Source organism: Miniopterus natalensis, chromosome 20, assembly GCF_054644295.1.
Source record: "Miniopterus natalensis isolate mMinNat1 chromosome 20, mMinNat1.hap1, whole genome shotgun sequence".
NCBI lineage: Eukaryota > Metazoa > Chordata > Mammalia > Chiroptera > Miniopteridae > Miniopterus > Miniopterus natalensis.
In genome coordinates this window covers 24,480,792-24,495,946 of record NC_142100.1, presented here as the reverse complement: position 1 = coordinate 24,495,946, position 15,155 = coordinate 24,480,792, and the positions used below count along the sequence as shown (strand labels likewise).

The 15,155-nt window shown below is 39.3% G+C and overlaps 1 protein-coding gene across 3 annotated transcripts in view; it reads right to left on the bottom strand.

Annotated features, from left to right (window-relative positions):
* ATXN2 (ataxin 2) overlaps positions 1-15,155 on the bottom strand; it is a 58,215-nt gene that overhangs the window by 23,493 nt on the left and 19,567 nt on the right. For all 3 annotated transcript variants that reach the window (XM_087828533.1, XM_087828534.1, XM_087828535.1), the window contains exons 6-11: positions 8,639-8,763; positions 6,737-6,828; positions 6,065-6,262; positions 5,075-5,253; positions 3,004-3,213; positions 124-306 (exon numbers count right to left, since the gene is read on the bottom strand). In XM_087828533.1, coding sequence (XP_087684659.1) covers positions 124-306; positions 3,004-3,213; positions 5,075-5,253; positions 6,065-6,262; positions 6,737-6,828; positions 8,639-8,763 — 987 coding nt within the window. The remainder of the gene's footprint in view (positions 1-123; positions 307-3,003; positions 3,214-5,074; positions 5,254-6,064; positions 6,263-6,736; positions 6,829-8,638; positions 8,764-15,155) is intronic.

Below are 15,155 nucleotides of genomic sequence, written 5' to 3'. Positions count from 1 at the left end.
CTAGTTACTTAATTTTAATATATAACTTATACTTCCTTAAACAGCACAAGCTCAGCCCTTTTAACATTTCATAGAATTACACAACGAACACTGTCATCATGCTCTAAGCTGAGCGTTACCTACCCCCGCTGACCACTGATGACCACGTGCCCCCCGCGGGACTGGTCCTTGCTGCTGGAGGAGCAGCTGCTTCACTTGGTGGGGTATGGGATACAAATTCTAGACCACTGGAAATGGAACCCCTTCCAGCAGAAACTCTGTGGTTTCGAGGGTGTCGCTGGGCCTTTGGGGACATCCTTGGAGGCCCTAAGAAAGGAACAGTGAACATCACATAAATGCCACAATGTCCATCAGTAAACTTTTCTGCTAAACACACATATGCCCCATTCACACATATTTCCCCCCTCCCCCCTCCGTTTTCCTTGGTTTAAGAAGGGGTGGGAGTCACACGTTTTCGGCCATATTCTTATAGAATTGTGCCATGAAGTTCCATAAACAAATTTTACTTCTCTTTATTTTTAAAGAAAGGGAGGGATGAAGTTGGTGGTAAGAAATCAAACAATAAATGTTGTAACTCTTAAAGATTTTAGCAATTTGTTTAACCTATATCCATTATTTGTAAGCATATACAAATAAACATAATAAAGTGTTAACGGAAGTTATGGCTACATGATGGAATAACTTATTCTACCATATACTTTTAGCTTTTCCCCTCAAATTTGCTATATTACTTCTTAATTAACTATTAATCCCTATATATTTTTGTATTACTGAAATGTATGTACATACCCTCCTTAAATTTCTCCAAAATCCTGGTTTATCTACTTCTTCTGCCATGGTGACCAATTTTACAGCCCATGCCTTCACCAGTTCTCACCCATAAGCAGTTCCTCAGACTCAACAGGCTATGGGCTGAGAAGTCTACTGTTAAGGCATGACTTTTAAAACCAGAATAACTGAATTTGGGGAAGAAACTTGCACTATATGAACTACCAAAATTCTACATCTTTAATTCTGTCACCCCATTATTTTTATTTCTAGAGAAGTCTATTGTACTTTCAAACAAAACAGGTAAAAAACTGGACAGAATAGCTGTCATCAGAGAAGCCTGACAGTGCCAACACTTGGCAAACTCATTCATGTCAGAGCCCAAGTTCCTCACCCTCACCTCGCTGCCAAACTTTGTATAATGTCAGATTAATCTGTGTCCTCAGTAGGAATTTAATCATGGATACAATCGTAAAAAGAATGTTAATCTTATATATCATAATTTTCAACAGGAGACACGACTGATTTATATCAAAGAATGATTTAAGAATTGGGTGTTTGCATACTTTTACATATTTTTTTACATCTCTTAGAAAAAGACCAATAAAGTAGGTTGGCATAGCTCAATGAAATCAAACTGCAACTTTAAAAAACTCATTCTTTTTGATAATATATCAAACACTACAGAAACAAAATATGTTCCCCTGTATTTAAGCACAGAAAACCACCATATTTAATAGTTTTAATTTTGAAGTTCACGCTTAAAAATGCTTCAGTGTCACCTAACTACATGATTATAAGACATTTTAATTCAAATAGTTAAAAAGAAACCTTGAAAGTAGCATCCCTGCACCTGCCTGATCACTGAGTCGACCAGCAATGTGGTAAAAATGCTCACACCCATTAAGGAGTCTTGTTTTATTCAACACAGTCTCATGATAGGAACATCACTTATTTAAACAACAGCCAGTGACAATACTTGGACAGAATTTAACTTTTTGTTTAGTGGCCACCATTACAGGCCCTTCTGAGTAAGGAAGCCACAGATCAGCACGACAGCCACTTTAGTAGAAACCACATGACTTCTCTTACTGGATGGCAACAATTTATTAAAAAGCAGCCAACAGCACTGGCTGGTGTGGCTCAGTGGTTAGAGCATCATATCAGTCCGAGGACTGAAGGGTGCCGGGTTCGACTGTGGCCAAGGGAACATACCTCGGTTGTAGGCTTGATCCTGGCCCCAACCATGTGTGGGAGGCAAGCAATGGATGTCTCTCTCTCTCGCATAGTGTCTCTCTCCCCCTCCTCCTTCCCTTCCACTCTCTCTAAAAGTCAACAGAAAAATATCCTTGGGTGAGGATTTAAAAAAAAGCAGCCAACGCAGTTTTCTCCAGGGAAGCACTTTATGCCAGAAAACCGTATTAGTCTCAACAGGCGTTTAATCAATGGCAATTTAAATAAATCAGGTTAAAATTTTAACACAAATTTCTGATCAAGAGAACATTATCATTCAGAAAACAGGTTTTTAATGTCTGTACTGCGTTTAAGTTAAAATGTGACCTTTCTACAACATATGCATATATGTGATATGCAGCAATGGAGAATTAGCATCACACAGTGAACAAGAATTACAGGATTTTATTCTTTGACAAGGGCAAAAAAAAAATACCTAAAGATTAAAATTCATACATGGTTTTTATTAACTATTTTAACTTAGATCCAGAACTTCTTCCAGATTCAAGTAGACTTTCAAACACTACTGTAATCTAAGGGTTGACACACAAAGGCAGCTACATGGAACTGTCCATCTCAGAAAGTATCCCTAATTCACTACTCCTGCCTACGGCCAACAGGTAGGGTCACTAGTACCTTGGCCAAGGGGCTGTAAAATGACAAGTTCTACAGAAAGTCCAAGACTCTTCACCATCACCCACCACAGACACTGTACACTAGGGGTAGAGGCCTGGGCAGACCTTCTGGGGCCGTGAAGGAGCATCATTACCAGGCAGAGATAAACCCCATTCTTACAATTCAGGATAGTTCATAACTTCACACAGCATTTTATCAAATTTCTCTCCAATGAATAAAAGGTTAATAGAAATAGTTTTAATAAACTAAAGTTAAAACACAGAAATTATAGGTTATCAAATAATGAAGAGGAAACTTTTCTAATTATAAACTCACATAGGAGTTAAACAAAGACAAACAAAACCATGAACAAATTGTGGTTTGTACCTTCTGAAGACATGCGTTTAGGCATAGTAGAGACAGGAGCTGGAGAACCATGAGCAGAGGGGTGAGACGGGGGTCTGGATGGCCGCGAGGGGGGCCTGGAGGGCGGCCGTGTAGGGGTGGCTGCCCGAGGTGGAAGAGAGTTGGGACCTGACTGGTAGCGAGAAGGTGGGCGAGAGGAAGGAGATGGGCAAGGCGATGGCCAGGGAACACCTGACAGAACAAATGATATGAAGGAAAGTATAAAAACTAAAGAAAAAAATGAGGGAAAAAAGTAAACAGAAAAAAAAGTAAAATGACAAAAATGATTTCTTGTACATTTTAACCCTTTGAGGACAGTCATTTGATCTGTGATAAGTTTTAGCATAACTTAAACTGACATAAATTCACATTTTACTTTAACCTCCTTATAGTTAATCTGTTTAAATGAATACACGTTCCCAAAGGGTTAATTAGGATCTACACACACTACTGAAGAAGACAGTTAAGACTCTGACTACTAATCCTACTTCTGTTAACTGTTCCTCAGTATCAGTAAGTAAGAGGAGTACAGCATACACTAGAGAACTTCCCACATCAGTCACAATGCTCAGGAATAAGGGTTACGTTAGTTTAAGCTTTTGAAATATAATGAAAATAAGCATCAGCTATAAAATCCCATTAAAGATGCTGGTTTCTCATCACCATCTATGATTTTCATCTAGTTTATACTTGATCATAAGGTTCAGTCTGAAATCTCATTAAGCAAGTTCATTTAAATAGAAATAAAACATTACTTCCCGTGTTTTCTAGAGTCACGGGAGTGACAAAGGTTAATATTCATTGCCTTTTCAAAAAAAACATTTTAATCTTATCAAACTAGAAAAGGGGGGACACCTTCTGTATAATTATGCAGCTTTACTTATCTAAAAGATAATTAACTTATCTAAGAGACTGCTTAATAAACAATGCAACTACAGAGCAGTCATCACCAAATAAACTGACACTGATGGATACGCACAGGTCAAAATACAGCTAACATGTAACACAGCATATCACTTACCTGAATTAGCAAACAGTCCAGGTCTCCTCTCCACAGGCTGCCACACACTTGAGTATCGTACATTTCCCAGCCCCCTTCAGGTTTTTTACTTTAAAAATTCTCTTCAAGAACCCTGAAATTCTTTACTCATTGAGCAAAGAAATTTCACCCCCAATACTAAGTACACAGAATACTCAGGAGTGTTCAGTTGGAGAGGAATCCTGGAGAAAGACTCAATGAAAACAAATGAAATTGGAAACTTAGTGTTCTCTGTTTTTTCTCCTAACCTTCCAAACTTAAACAGCTAAACTTGGCCACCCACTTTCCCCCTAACTTAGTAACATACTATTGCTATTATTAATTACTGCATTTCCATAATGTCTCCGGTGCTGCTGAGCAGGATATCAGCCTTATATGAAAGATCCATGACCTATGAGCTCTATTCAATCTAGACTTAGAGGCAGAGCAGAAAAGTATTTTCCTACTAAAGATGCAAGTTTCTTTTACTTTACTTACAACCACCACTTTTACACTCAGAGGTGTGCTCAGAAACAATGAAAACATTTTGCTCTTCACGACTCTTGGTCATGTCTTGTGTCACAAGTCACCTCAAACCCTTCCTTGAAGTGTGCAGATATAAATATATACACAAACAGTAAATGAAAGTGAATCTATAGGGTTTTCCATTTAAATTTTGTGTAAATAATTTTATCCAGTGTTTTTAAAATTGAGAACCTATCCAAAGTTTCCAATTTCTTTATATGTGGAGTGTTTTGCGAATTTTTTTTTTAGCCAAGTGAATGTCTTTGGTTAAATTTAGCACTTTATCTTACATGAGTATTTCTCATTATGCTAAATGTATTCCAACGGCTTATACTAATTTTTACTAATTTGATACCCACAAAGGTAAATTTAAATATTTTTTTGAAGTGAAAACTACTCCACAGAGATTAAGGTATGCAAATCAAATTCTTATCATTATGCAAATTTGTAATAACTTAGAAAGCTACACATTTAATCAATAACATTGACAAATTTGGTCAAAATACTTGCCTCCATTAACTACTCTTTGGTCTGAACCAGAATTCGGATTGAAATCTGAAGTGTGAGAGGTGGATCTTGCCGGCATGGAGCCCGATCCAGGCTGGCCCATACGTGGTGAATTCTGTCTCCCACTTCCCCAGGATATGACTTCTCTATTTCTTTGTCCAGGAGGAATATATTTATTTTCCCTGAAAATGAGAGATCCTCTAAATTATTTTATCTTAATAGGCACCAGGCCAATGAAACAAACCTAAAAGTAATTTAGGCAGAAGGAAATGAATTCTTTATAAAAAGGTTAAACACTAAACCAAATAATGGAGAGAGATGTCTTCAATCTCCATTACCAGTACAACCACCAGTCCATTTAGTTATCAAGTAAACCTCAGGGTCACCCTGGCGTTTCTAGCCTTTCTATCGCGAGCCCTGGTCTAGTTGGTTACCAAGTTCTCACACTTGAACTATTTCAAAACACTCACTAACTGGTCCCATGTTTCAGCCAGTGCTCAACGTCCCCGAGGAGCTCCTTTCACACCATCCCCTCAACACTCCCCCTATATCCCAGACACACGAAACCACTAGCCTTCTCCTCAGCTGGCTGGGCTCTTCCACACAGCTTTTTGCCACGTGAGGAGTTCCCTCTTATTTCTCTGAGTGGTGACAGGTCGAGGCTATCACAAGACGTTGCCGCCTCTGACCCTGCAGGTTATTGCTAGTTCCTGCTCACTCTGGACGCTCCCGGTTACCTGAACACACCTAGAACCTAAATGAGCTCTTCCACACCTCGGCCTCGCCGTCGCTGTATATCCAACGCTGGACAACACAGGGCTGATGCCCGAAGGTGCTCTCCAAGATTCCTGTAATCTTCTAAGAGAACCTTAAAGCAATTCCGTTTGCATTTTCTCCCTACTCTACACTAAAGAAGATGAACACCAATGACGCACGCTCTCACACAGCCCTGGAACTGTGCACCCGAAGCACCGCACCACGACCCTTGAGTACCTGGTGCTGACGCCGTGGCCCTCGCGCTCACTGGGGTGTCTCTGGACCGCCGTGTACTTTTCTTCTTCGCTCCTCTCATCGTTTTCCAGGGCTGCCCGGGCTTTGTACTGGGCACTTGATTCAATTTCTTCTGCTAATTGGTTTGCTCTTGCTTCTCGTTTTAAAAATTCTTCCGAGTTATCCCTTTCTAAGGGCACCCTGAAACACGAGGAAAAGGAAAGACCAGGTGAGCATTTCAAAGTCATAGTTTATGTACCTGTCACAATCAACTATTAAGGGGGTTTAGAGTTTGAAATATTGGTAAAACTGTAAGAGAGTCACAGTGATCTGTTTATTTGTAAATCAAAATTTGAATTATGTTGTTACCTTTTCCCTAGAGGAACATAGCATTCCCAAAATGGTTAAATGGACTATTCCCCCATAACTTCTACACTTGCAAATTTAGTTCTTACAATGTAAAAACAGAACAAAAATAAAGCTTGTTTAGAGCATAAATTTAGAGTATAGGTCAGCCACATGCATTCCGTTTTAGTGGGAATTTATCAGCTCATGCAATAACAGGTAATGCTTTCACAGAATTGTTTAATTTAAAATCCAACAAAATTTATTCAACATCATAATTTAAGTTTATAATCAAAGCAAATGCAATAAAAGCAAACTTTTTAAACTTACGTATATGAAGATAAACTGCTATCATATGTAGACACTACACCATAATTTTCTTCATTATATCGAAACATATCATTGGGATCCCATCCATTAGACTAGAAGAAAATGAAGCTCATTTTTCAAAATGACCAAGTATTTGTCTTCAATTCAGTGTAGTCAGTCTCTGCAGTAACAATCTCTCTCCTACTACACTAGCACAATCTAGCAGACTAAAATAGGCTAAATTTTCCTTCAGAAATGTCTTAACACATTGTATGCGGGAAACGTATTTATACGTTTTACGTTGACTGGTAGTAGAACGCGTGATGAAAACTACCCGCAAACAATGTGTTAAGGAAAAACTTTTCTACATCAGCCCTACAAGCTGGTAATTAACTATACAAAATAATTGAGAGGTTATTAGTAAAAGTTTAGAACACTTCAGTTATTTCATAAAATATGAGCCCTCAGGTGAGGATTCTCTCCTTTCCCTACTCCCTAACAGCCATCTTTCTATAGGGTATTTACTGGAAATTTTCCTGAGTTGACTGATTATCAGGTCTGTGCAGGACAAGGGGTGTTTTCTGACAGCCAAAAATATTCTCAGTGTTTCTGGGGAAGGAAGAGAGAAGTCAAAGCTTTTCCCTCTGCATCGCTACTTCAAGGTGGAGCCTGGTGCTAGATCCCTGCCCCCTGCCCCCTCCTCCTGGACACGCTCACAGGGAAGGCAGTGTGACCGAGTGAACAGGCAGTCACTGGACAGAGTCACAAGAGCTAGGTTTCAGAACCAGCTTTGCCATTGAAAGCTACAGGTCCTCAGCAAGGAAATTCTAGGCCTTGGTGCCCTAACCTGTAACCTCAGTGTAGATAACTCTACAATTCTATGAGAAAACTACCATTCTCAAAAGCAGTTTAGTTTTTGTTTTTTAGTTTTCTATTTATTGATTTTAGAGAGAGGAAGAGGGAGAAAGAGAAGTATAGATTTGTTGTTCCACTTATTTATGCATTTATTGGCTGATTCTTGTATGTGCCCTGACCGGGGACTGAACCTGATACATCGGGACAATGCTCTAACCAACCGAGCTACCTGGTCAGGACGAAACTACACAAGTGATGTGCCACACAGACCTGAGAACCTCCACAGGTTATATATGATTCTTTAAAGTTTGAAAATTAATAGTGAGTGTTGCCTATGTATTTATAACTGAACAATGACTTAAAAGGTAAATCACAGGCTTATTATAAAGACTTCTCTGTAGTATTCAATGGAGGATTCTTCATTCAATTCAAATTACCTAAACACTCATTTTTGGCAAGAGACTTTGTTTTCTATCTCTACAGTGTAGAAAATTTATTTACAGAGTCCTAAAGACAGAATCTTTATTAAGCATTTGATTTATAGATGATGTGTTATAGGAAAAGTAAAAATATTTGCCAAGAGGCTTTTATAAGTAGATTATTGGTCTAAATTAGGATCATTCTCCACAAGAAATTTATTTGTTGCTTTAATTCTAATGTTACCTAACTATGTACCTTAATACTTAGTAGTACTTCTCCGGACAGGTCAAAGTACAACTTTGACAAAGACAATTAAGACACCATACCCCGTGCCTTGGGCTGCCTTACTAGGACGAGCATGCAAAGCAAAATATGCCGGCACTTCCAGTTTCCTGCGGTTTAGGTGTGTAAGGGGCTTATTATGACTTACCTGAAAAACACAGAAATAATTCATAAGCATCCCAAAAAACCATGTTTCTGTATTTACTGCCCCGTGGGAGGGGGGGGATACAGTCAACAATCTATGTTACACAATAAAACTGCTGCTTTAAACATACTCACAACCACCACATACTTAAGTTAAACCCAAGCGGCAGGCTGTCTCCATCGCAGGGCCTCAGCCCGAGGCTAACCCAAGGCCTGACTCACCACATCGTTTTCCAGAGCTTCTAGCTCTGCACTGGCCGCAAGCTCCCCCGCGTCCCAGGGCTCCAGGTCCTTCTCTCTGTGCTCACCATTCACCTTAGCGCTGATGGCAGAGTCCGTAAAAGCATCTGGAAAAGGGTGTTTTTGGTTGAAAGTTCACACAACCAACCAGACTACACTGTACACACACAAATGATCAACAAAGATGCTTGTTAAGAAATAATTATGAAAAAGGAACTTCTAATGCAGAAAGAATAACATTCACTAACAACATGCTTTCAGATGTCTGATGCTTCTAGTGCTATAACCTTCCAAAAACTTAATTGACACCATAGATAACTAACGAAGATGTTTTTCATATAATTTTAAGTCACATGAAATACGTTTTCATGTATTCACAAGTCATTAAATTACAAGAAAAATAATTACTTTGTGTTTTAGAAGTAATCCAGAAAATTTCTGTCCATCCACCTGAAACAAAACCTCTTTTGTTTAATGAACCCAGTAGGGATATATACTCAGAGCTCCTGCAGCCAAATATAGGAAGGTTTTTTTAACTTTCTGATCCCAAGTCTGCATGCAAGCATCAGTGTCCTAACATCCTCTTGCCATTGGTAATTGGAGCTATTCTAAGCGAGCTACCCCTTCATAGAACCCGTTTTTCCCTGCAGCCACCCTTACAAAGCTCAGGCCCTGCAGTGTTACTTGTCCCCAGAGGGTTCCGGAGGTGGGCCTACCTGAACTTCCCATCAATTCTTTCTCACTTGTGCCCTTCTCCTGTGCTAATGTTGCTGAGAAGCACCAGCTTGTGAAAGCAACATGGCATCAGTACGTTCAGCTGACAGGAATGATCTATGGATCGACAGCAGCTATCTGGCAAAGGAAATTTTTCTCTAGTTGGGAGTTAGGACTCAGATAAATAAAGGTCCACTTGGGCAATGCTAGTGTTAGGACATGCTTTGGAGATAAAAGCTTTCATTTAATGGCTGGACCCATAGGGTATCACCTACTGCAAGGCTAGGCCGGGGTACTTCTGCTGCTCTGGCTCTGCTAGAGCACGCTGGCTCCGAGTCACGTGCCCTCACCCCTAGGCAAGCTGCCACCAAGGAAGAGGAGGAAGGGAGGAATCAACAGCTAGTCTCCTCCCAATTCCAGAGGGATTTCTGATTTGGTTCTGCTTCTATAACTATATCACCTCCCTAGTGGGCAAGGTGATGACAAAATGAGAAATTCCTGCCAGCAAATTTAGAGATGGCACTACAAACCTAACTAGCTCCTACCTCCTCTCATCCCAAACCAGGGGTGGATGGTGTGTGTGCAGGTGGATAGGGGTGTGCACACCACTAGGAAACAAAAGCGTAACTGCACCAGTGGGCTTAGCTGCTAGCTCTACCCACAGCACAACTCCTGCTGTTAAGAGCCAAGAGCATACATGGGGAATCCCCAGAGCCACACACTATTCAATAGAAGAGGGCTGCACTTTGAAAAAGCTTTCTAACAGATCCTAACAGACTGATGCTATCTTCATAATGCCATCTTCAGCTGGAAGCCACTGGTGGTCCTAAAACCTGGTTTTACAGGACACTCAGTTACTGAGTCAAGCCCTACTCTACAGCACCTTAAAGTTACAAAAGTTCTTGGTAGAAATTACTTTTGCCATGTGTATTTTCAAGATTGTGAAATGCTCTAAAAAACATCACATAATAACTCACATTAGGAGGCTGAAATTCACTAGTTCAATTTCCAAAAAACTAGAACAGAAAATTAGACTACAGGAAAATTCCAAACCAGTTATCTTCTGCAAGAAGCAACAGGATTATTAATTCATAGTTTAGGTCCTGTTAATGTTTTAATCACACTAATTTTAGAAAAGCATATATTTAAGTGAATAAAGCACATACTTAGATGGAAACCCGGTATTAAAAGTAGCATTATTTTTATTCACAAAATTAAAGCTCAAAGCAGCAAGTTTTTTTTTTGTTTGTTTTTTTTTTAACAAAACCACATAAATGGACTTTTTCTCACTGCAGAGGTGTAGGGGGGGAGGGGAGGGCGAAGTATTTGGAAAGACTAGAGACTGAGCCAAGCTGTCCTGAAACTGAAAAACTGGGATATACAAGAAGAATAAGGAGGCCATTTATTAAATACCCTATTTCTTTCCAATGCTACATTTTTATCTTAGATCTTCTGATTACAACACCAACCTTATAAGAGGAATTAACTATTCAAGTTTTTACTTAGCATTACAGTTTTCTTTCAAGGCAGAAATGGGGGAAGGGAGAAAGCAAAAGTGTTTCTCTTAATAAGGAATGATACTCCTTTTAAAATTTCCCCCAAAGAAAGTCCCTTTATGAACATGAGTGAAGAATTTAGGGAAAGATGTGCAGAAGTAGGGAGTCAGCACAAAATGAGGCTATCGTGTCTGGATGCTGGGAACACCCTGGTCATAAATACTTTATTTTGGATCAACACTGTATCATTAGCTAGAAGGAAGCAAGACCTGGATAGTTCATTCCACACTGTTACCAATACCCACTACTGTAAATTCTAAAAATGCTTTTATCAAAAGCCATGTTTGGATCTAAAAAAAAAACCCATTGTTGGTATTACACAGTACAATGTTGTATCAAGAATGTCTGCAAAGTTCAAAAAATCAACTGACTATAATCTAATTGCAATGGTGGGAATTTGCATGTATTTTTCCAGTGCCATAAGTCAGAGTATATTAATTTTCCATTATCCTCTATGGTAAGAAACAAAAGCATTACAAAGGCAAGATGCAAGAATACAAAGTGACTGTTAGAAAAATATTACCTGTTTCTGAAGCAACTACAGGTACAGAAAGAAAAAAAAAAAAAAAAAAAAAACACAAAAATTATCAGATGAAATAATGGATAGAAATTCATCATGTGCGTAATTCCCTGCTTTATAAACACTCAACTTACAAAAATCTCTGGACTATAAGGAAAAAGGAGTACAAGACTATCCCCGACCCCCCTCTAAGTCCCCTATTCTACCCCTATAGCAGGTGGGCTCTCAAAGCCTTCCCTTCCTTTTGAGCCAGTGGTGCCACCTGGTGGTGACTGGAAAGAAAGGCATCAACCAGTCTGTCCCCCAACCCCCTTATAGGTACCCCTCAGCCCCACACCAGGGAAATAGGATCTCCTTAAGTTTTCCTCCTCTACGTCAATTAGGACTCTGAAAAAGCAGAGTTGTCTGAGAATATTTTAAAAAGCTAGAATAGCGGTGAGATAAGTTAAATGCTAGTAACATACTATAAAATAAATATAAATTAAATGTATTAAAACGACAAAATGCCATACAACCAGAAGTTTAAAAATCATTATCAGACTTAACATCAGAAACCCTCAAATAGGCTTCCCAAAAAGTCTTCACCAAAATCCTCAACTATCCATTTCATCTTTCAATTAAATCTGCTTTTTGTTAAACACTGAAATTCTAGGTAAATAAAAAATCTCGTTTCAATAATATTGCTCCGTTTTGACAATTATTGATAATGTGGCTTTTTTCAATGACTTTAAAAACATATTTTCTCATCATGTACCATCAGTTATACATGAACCAATCTATACACAACAGTCTCAGTGTGCGCCAACCTCACAAATTAGAGGCCATTTTCAGCATTTATTGAGTATCACTGAGTTTAGATGAGCTGGGAATTTATATCTGACTAAGATACAACCCCTGCCTTTTCTGCAGGAGCTCCTAGGTACAGAAGAGTGGTTATATACATGAAGCAAATCTTCTAGAATCACATGTGAAAAGTGCTAAAGTTTAAGAACATAGTTCTGAGAACAAGAGGCTGTGGCTTTAAAAGCAACTTCAAAAACACAAGCAAAGATTAAGTAGGGGAAGTAAAGGGGCTGTAACATAGACTAGAGTAGCATTAAAAATAAAATTTCTCTGAACTGTACACAGGTCCATAGGTGAGATTACCTCTGTATTTTCTACTCATCTATTTTATGAATTTTAACATTGTAAGTATATACTGAACCATGTATTTTATTATACAGAAAACATTAAAGAACAGCATGAAAAAACAAGGTGGTGATAATGAACACAGTGTGTGTGGGGCGGGGGGGGGGGGGGGGGGGGGCAGGAAGGACAGAACCAGGTGCAGGAGCGGAGGCAATGTCCTCAGGCAGGACTGGAAGAATAGGGGAGGACTGCAGGGAGGTGGGGCCTCTGGCTTAACCTTTTTTCTTTTATCCGTGTACTCCTTTGGCATTTTAGGGGAGCTGACGGATTTAATTGCATAAAATGCATAGGAAATCAATTACAATGAAGTGCAGTTATCAAAATCTAAAAAATCAAATCTGTGCCATAGTAATATGTGCTTCTTTATTAATTCAGTAAACAATAAGATCTAACAGTAAATAACCACGGCAATTTCAAAGAGACAACAAATGTAAGTAATTTTCTGAGATAACATTTTCCCCATCCAAGTTCAGCGATACCCTGAATTGCTCCACAAACCGTTTGGGAATCTATGGATCCAGGTTAAGAACTGTGTCTGTATGTTCTAAAAAGCAGGAAGAAAGTTTCCTGCTGTGGATAAAAATGAGGTAGCTGGAGTAAGAGACTGAAAGAAGTGGTTATTAAGGCTGCAGAGACAGGTTAAAAAAGGTCTACTGAGCCCTCCTGAAGTTCCAGTAAGAGCTAGAAACCCTCCATTCCTAACTGAGCTGCACCACAATGGGATTCCCCAGCCACGCCCAGCAGGCTGGCCACAGGAGTAGATGGGGAGTTTAAAAATGGAAGGCCAGAGGATCAGACACATGACCTCATCTCTTCATTTAAACAGATGGAAGGGTCAGAGAGCCCTGGGAGGGGCACAGAAGAAAGGGAGTAGGAGAGTAGGGGTTACGTTGGCTGTGGTCAGAGTAGATCTTGGAAGGCATTCTGGAATAGAAACAGTTACGAGTGATGACAAAAGTCAGGAAAGCAGGCTGCTAAAATGGGATGGCGATGTAGCAGCTCCGAAGGCTAAGTTTCTACAGGAATAGTGCTCTGCTCCAAATAACCAACTTGAAAACAAATTTTTGTAAAATATATCATTTGCCCAGTAGCATTTCAAAGTATCAGGTCTTAGCCACAAAATTATGGGAAACTTGAAAGCCTCTGTTGTAAATACCAAGAAATCATAGTTACATTACAAAATATACCAGACAAGCACTTGCCTATTAAAAAATGCAGGAGTGGATACTGTTTATTTTAAATGACCACAACTATTTTCTAATTGTAATTCTGGGCCTATCAAGCAGAACTATTTTATATTAGAAGTGGTTCATTTGATATACCATGGAGATGACAGTTATATAACAATAAAATTCAAGACTTTGAGGTTAGATTCATAAAGGTCAGTCCCAAAGTTCTTCCTTCAAATGGAATTTTTTTAGGGGAGAATGAATCAGGAAGAACTAGTATAAAGTAATAAAAGCACAGCATAGGTCACCCTAAATTCGCACACAGTAGGGTCGGGCGGGACAGGAAGCCGGGACCTGTCCCTGCAGCACACGTACTCCCAGAACAAACAAAAGAGCCTTGCCTGTTTATCATCTCATCCCAGCAGCTGACAGATTCCACACAATGTTAGATTTCTCATTCCTGCCTTATCTCCAAAAGACATCAGAAGAAATTCTAACAACGACGAAGGCGAGAGAAAGATATACTTTGTGGTGAGGCACTGGGAGTGGGCATTCTGCTCTCAGCTTCTCCTCTGGCTCCGGGTTCAGAGCCCCGTTTTGAGGGGAAGGAGAAGCTTTTAGTCTGTGCCATTGCAAAGGGCAAAATGGCTCTAATCACTGTTCGAGCAGTTTTTTATAAAAGCTACTGCTTTCATCTCAAAGTTAAAGAATGAGAGAAAAAGGAAATGAAGTAATTTGTAGAAAATTTAGGGGGAAAAAGTAAATTCAGAAATATTCAGGAATCAAAAAACAGAATTTAGGAACTGAACCGCCAGTACTATTAGCCACAGTAGTCTTCTTACAAAAACTCACTCTCAAACCTGTTCAAAAATACAGAGAAAATAAATGCAAAGAATTCCCATCCTTACAGCTATATGCACATCTTTCTGTTTCCTTGGCAAACATATAGAACAGTTTAAAGATTCAGACTGTTCCTTTCTAATATAAATTAGAAGAACTGTTCAAATGCACAATGCTCACTTAAAACTGCCAGGGCTGATCTGGGTAAGGATGTGATAATTTCCCTATTTAGTCAGATGGAATTGAAATTAAAATGGAGACAATTTACCCACATTTTTCACTGCCCTGCTTCATGACTAGTTTTAATATATCTGCAGTTCCTAAGACAGCAGTGAGACTCCACAGAGCAAGAGAAAATAAAACTAAAACCAGACAGTACTGGGTATACTAGCATCACACAACACTACCAAGTAAATTGTCTTCCTGAAAGTGTCCAGGACTCATCTTCAATTACCCACCAGAGAGTTCAGGAACGTTCCTTGTTTTACTTACACTGCCCCACTAGCAGAGTA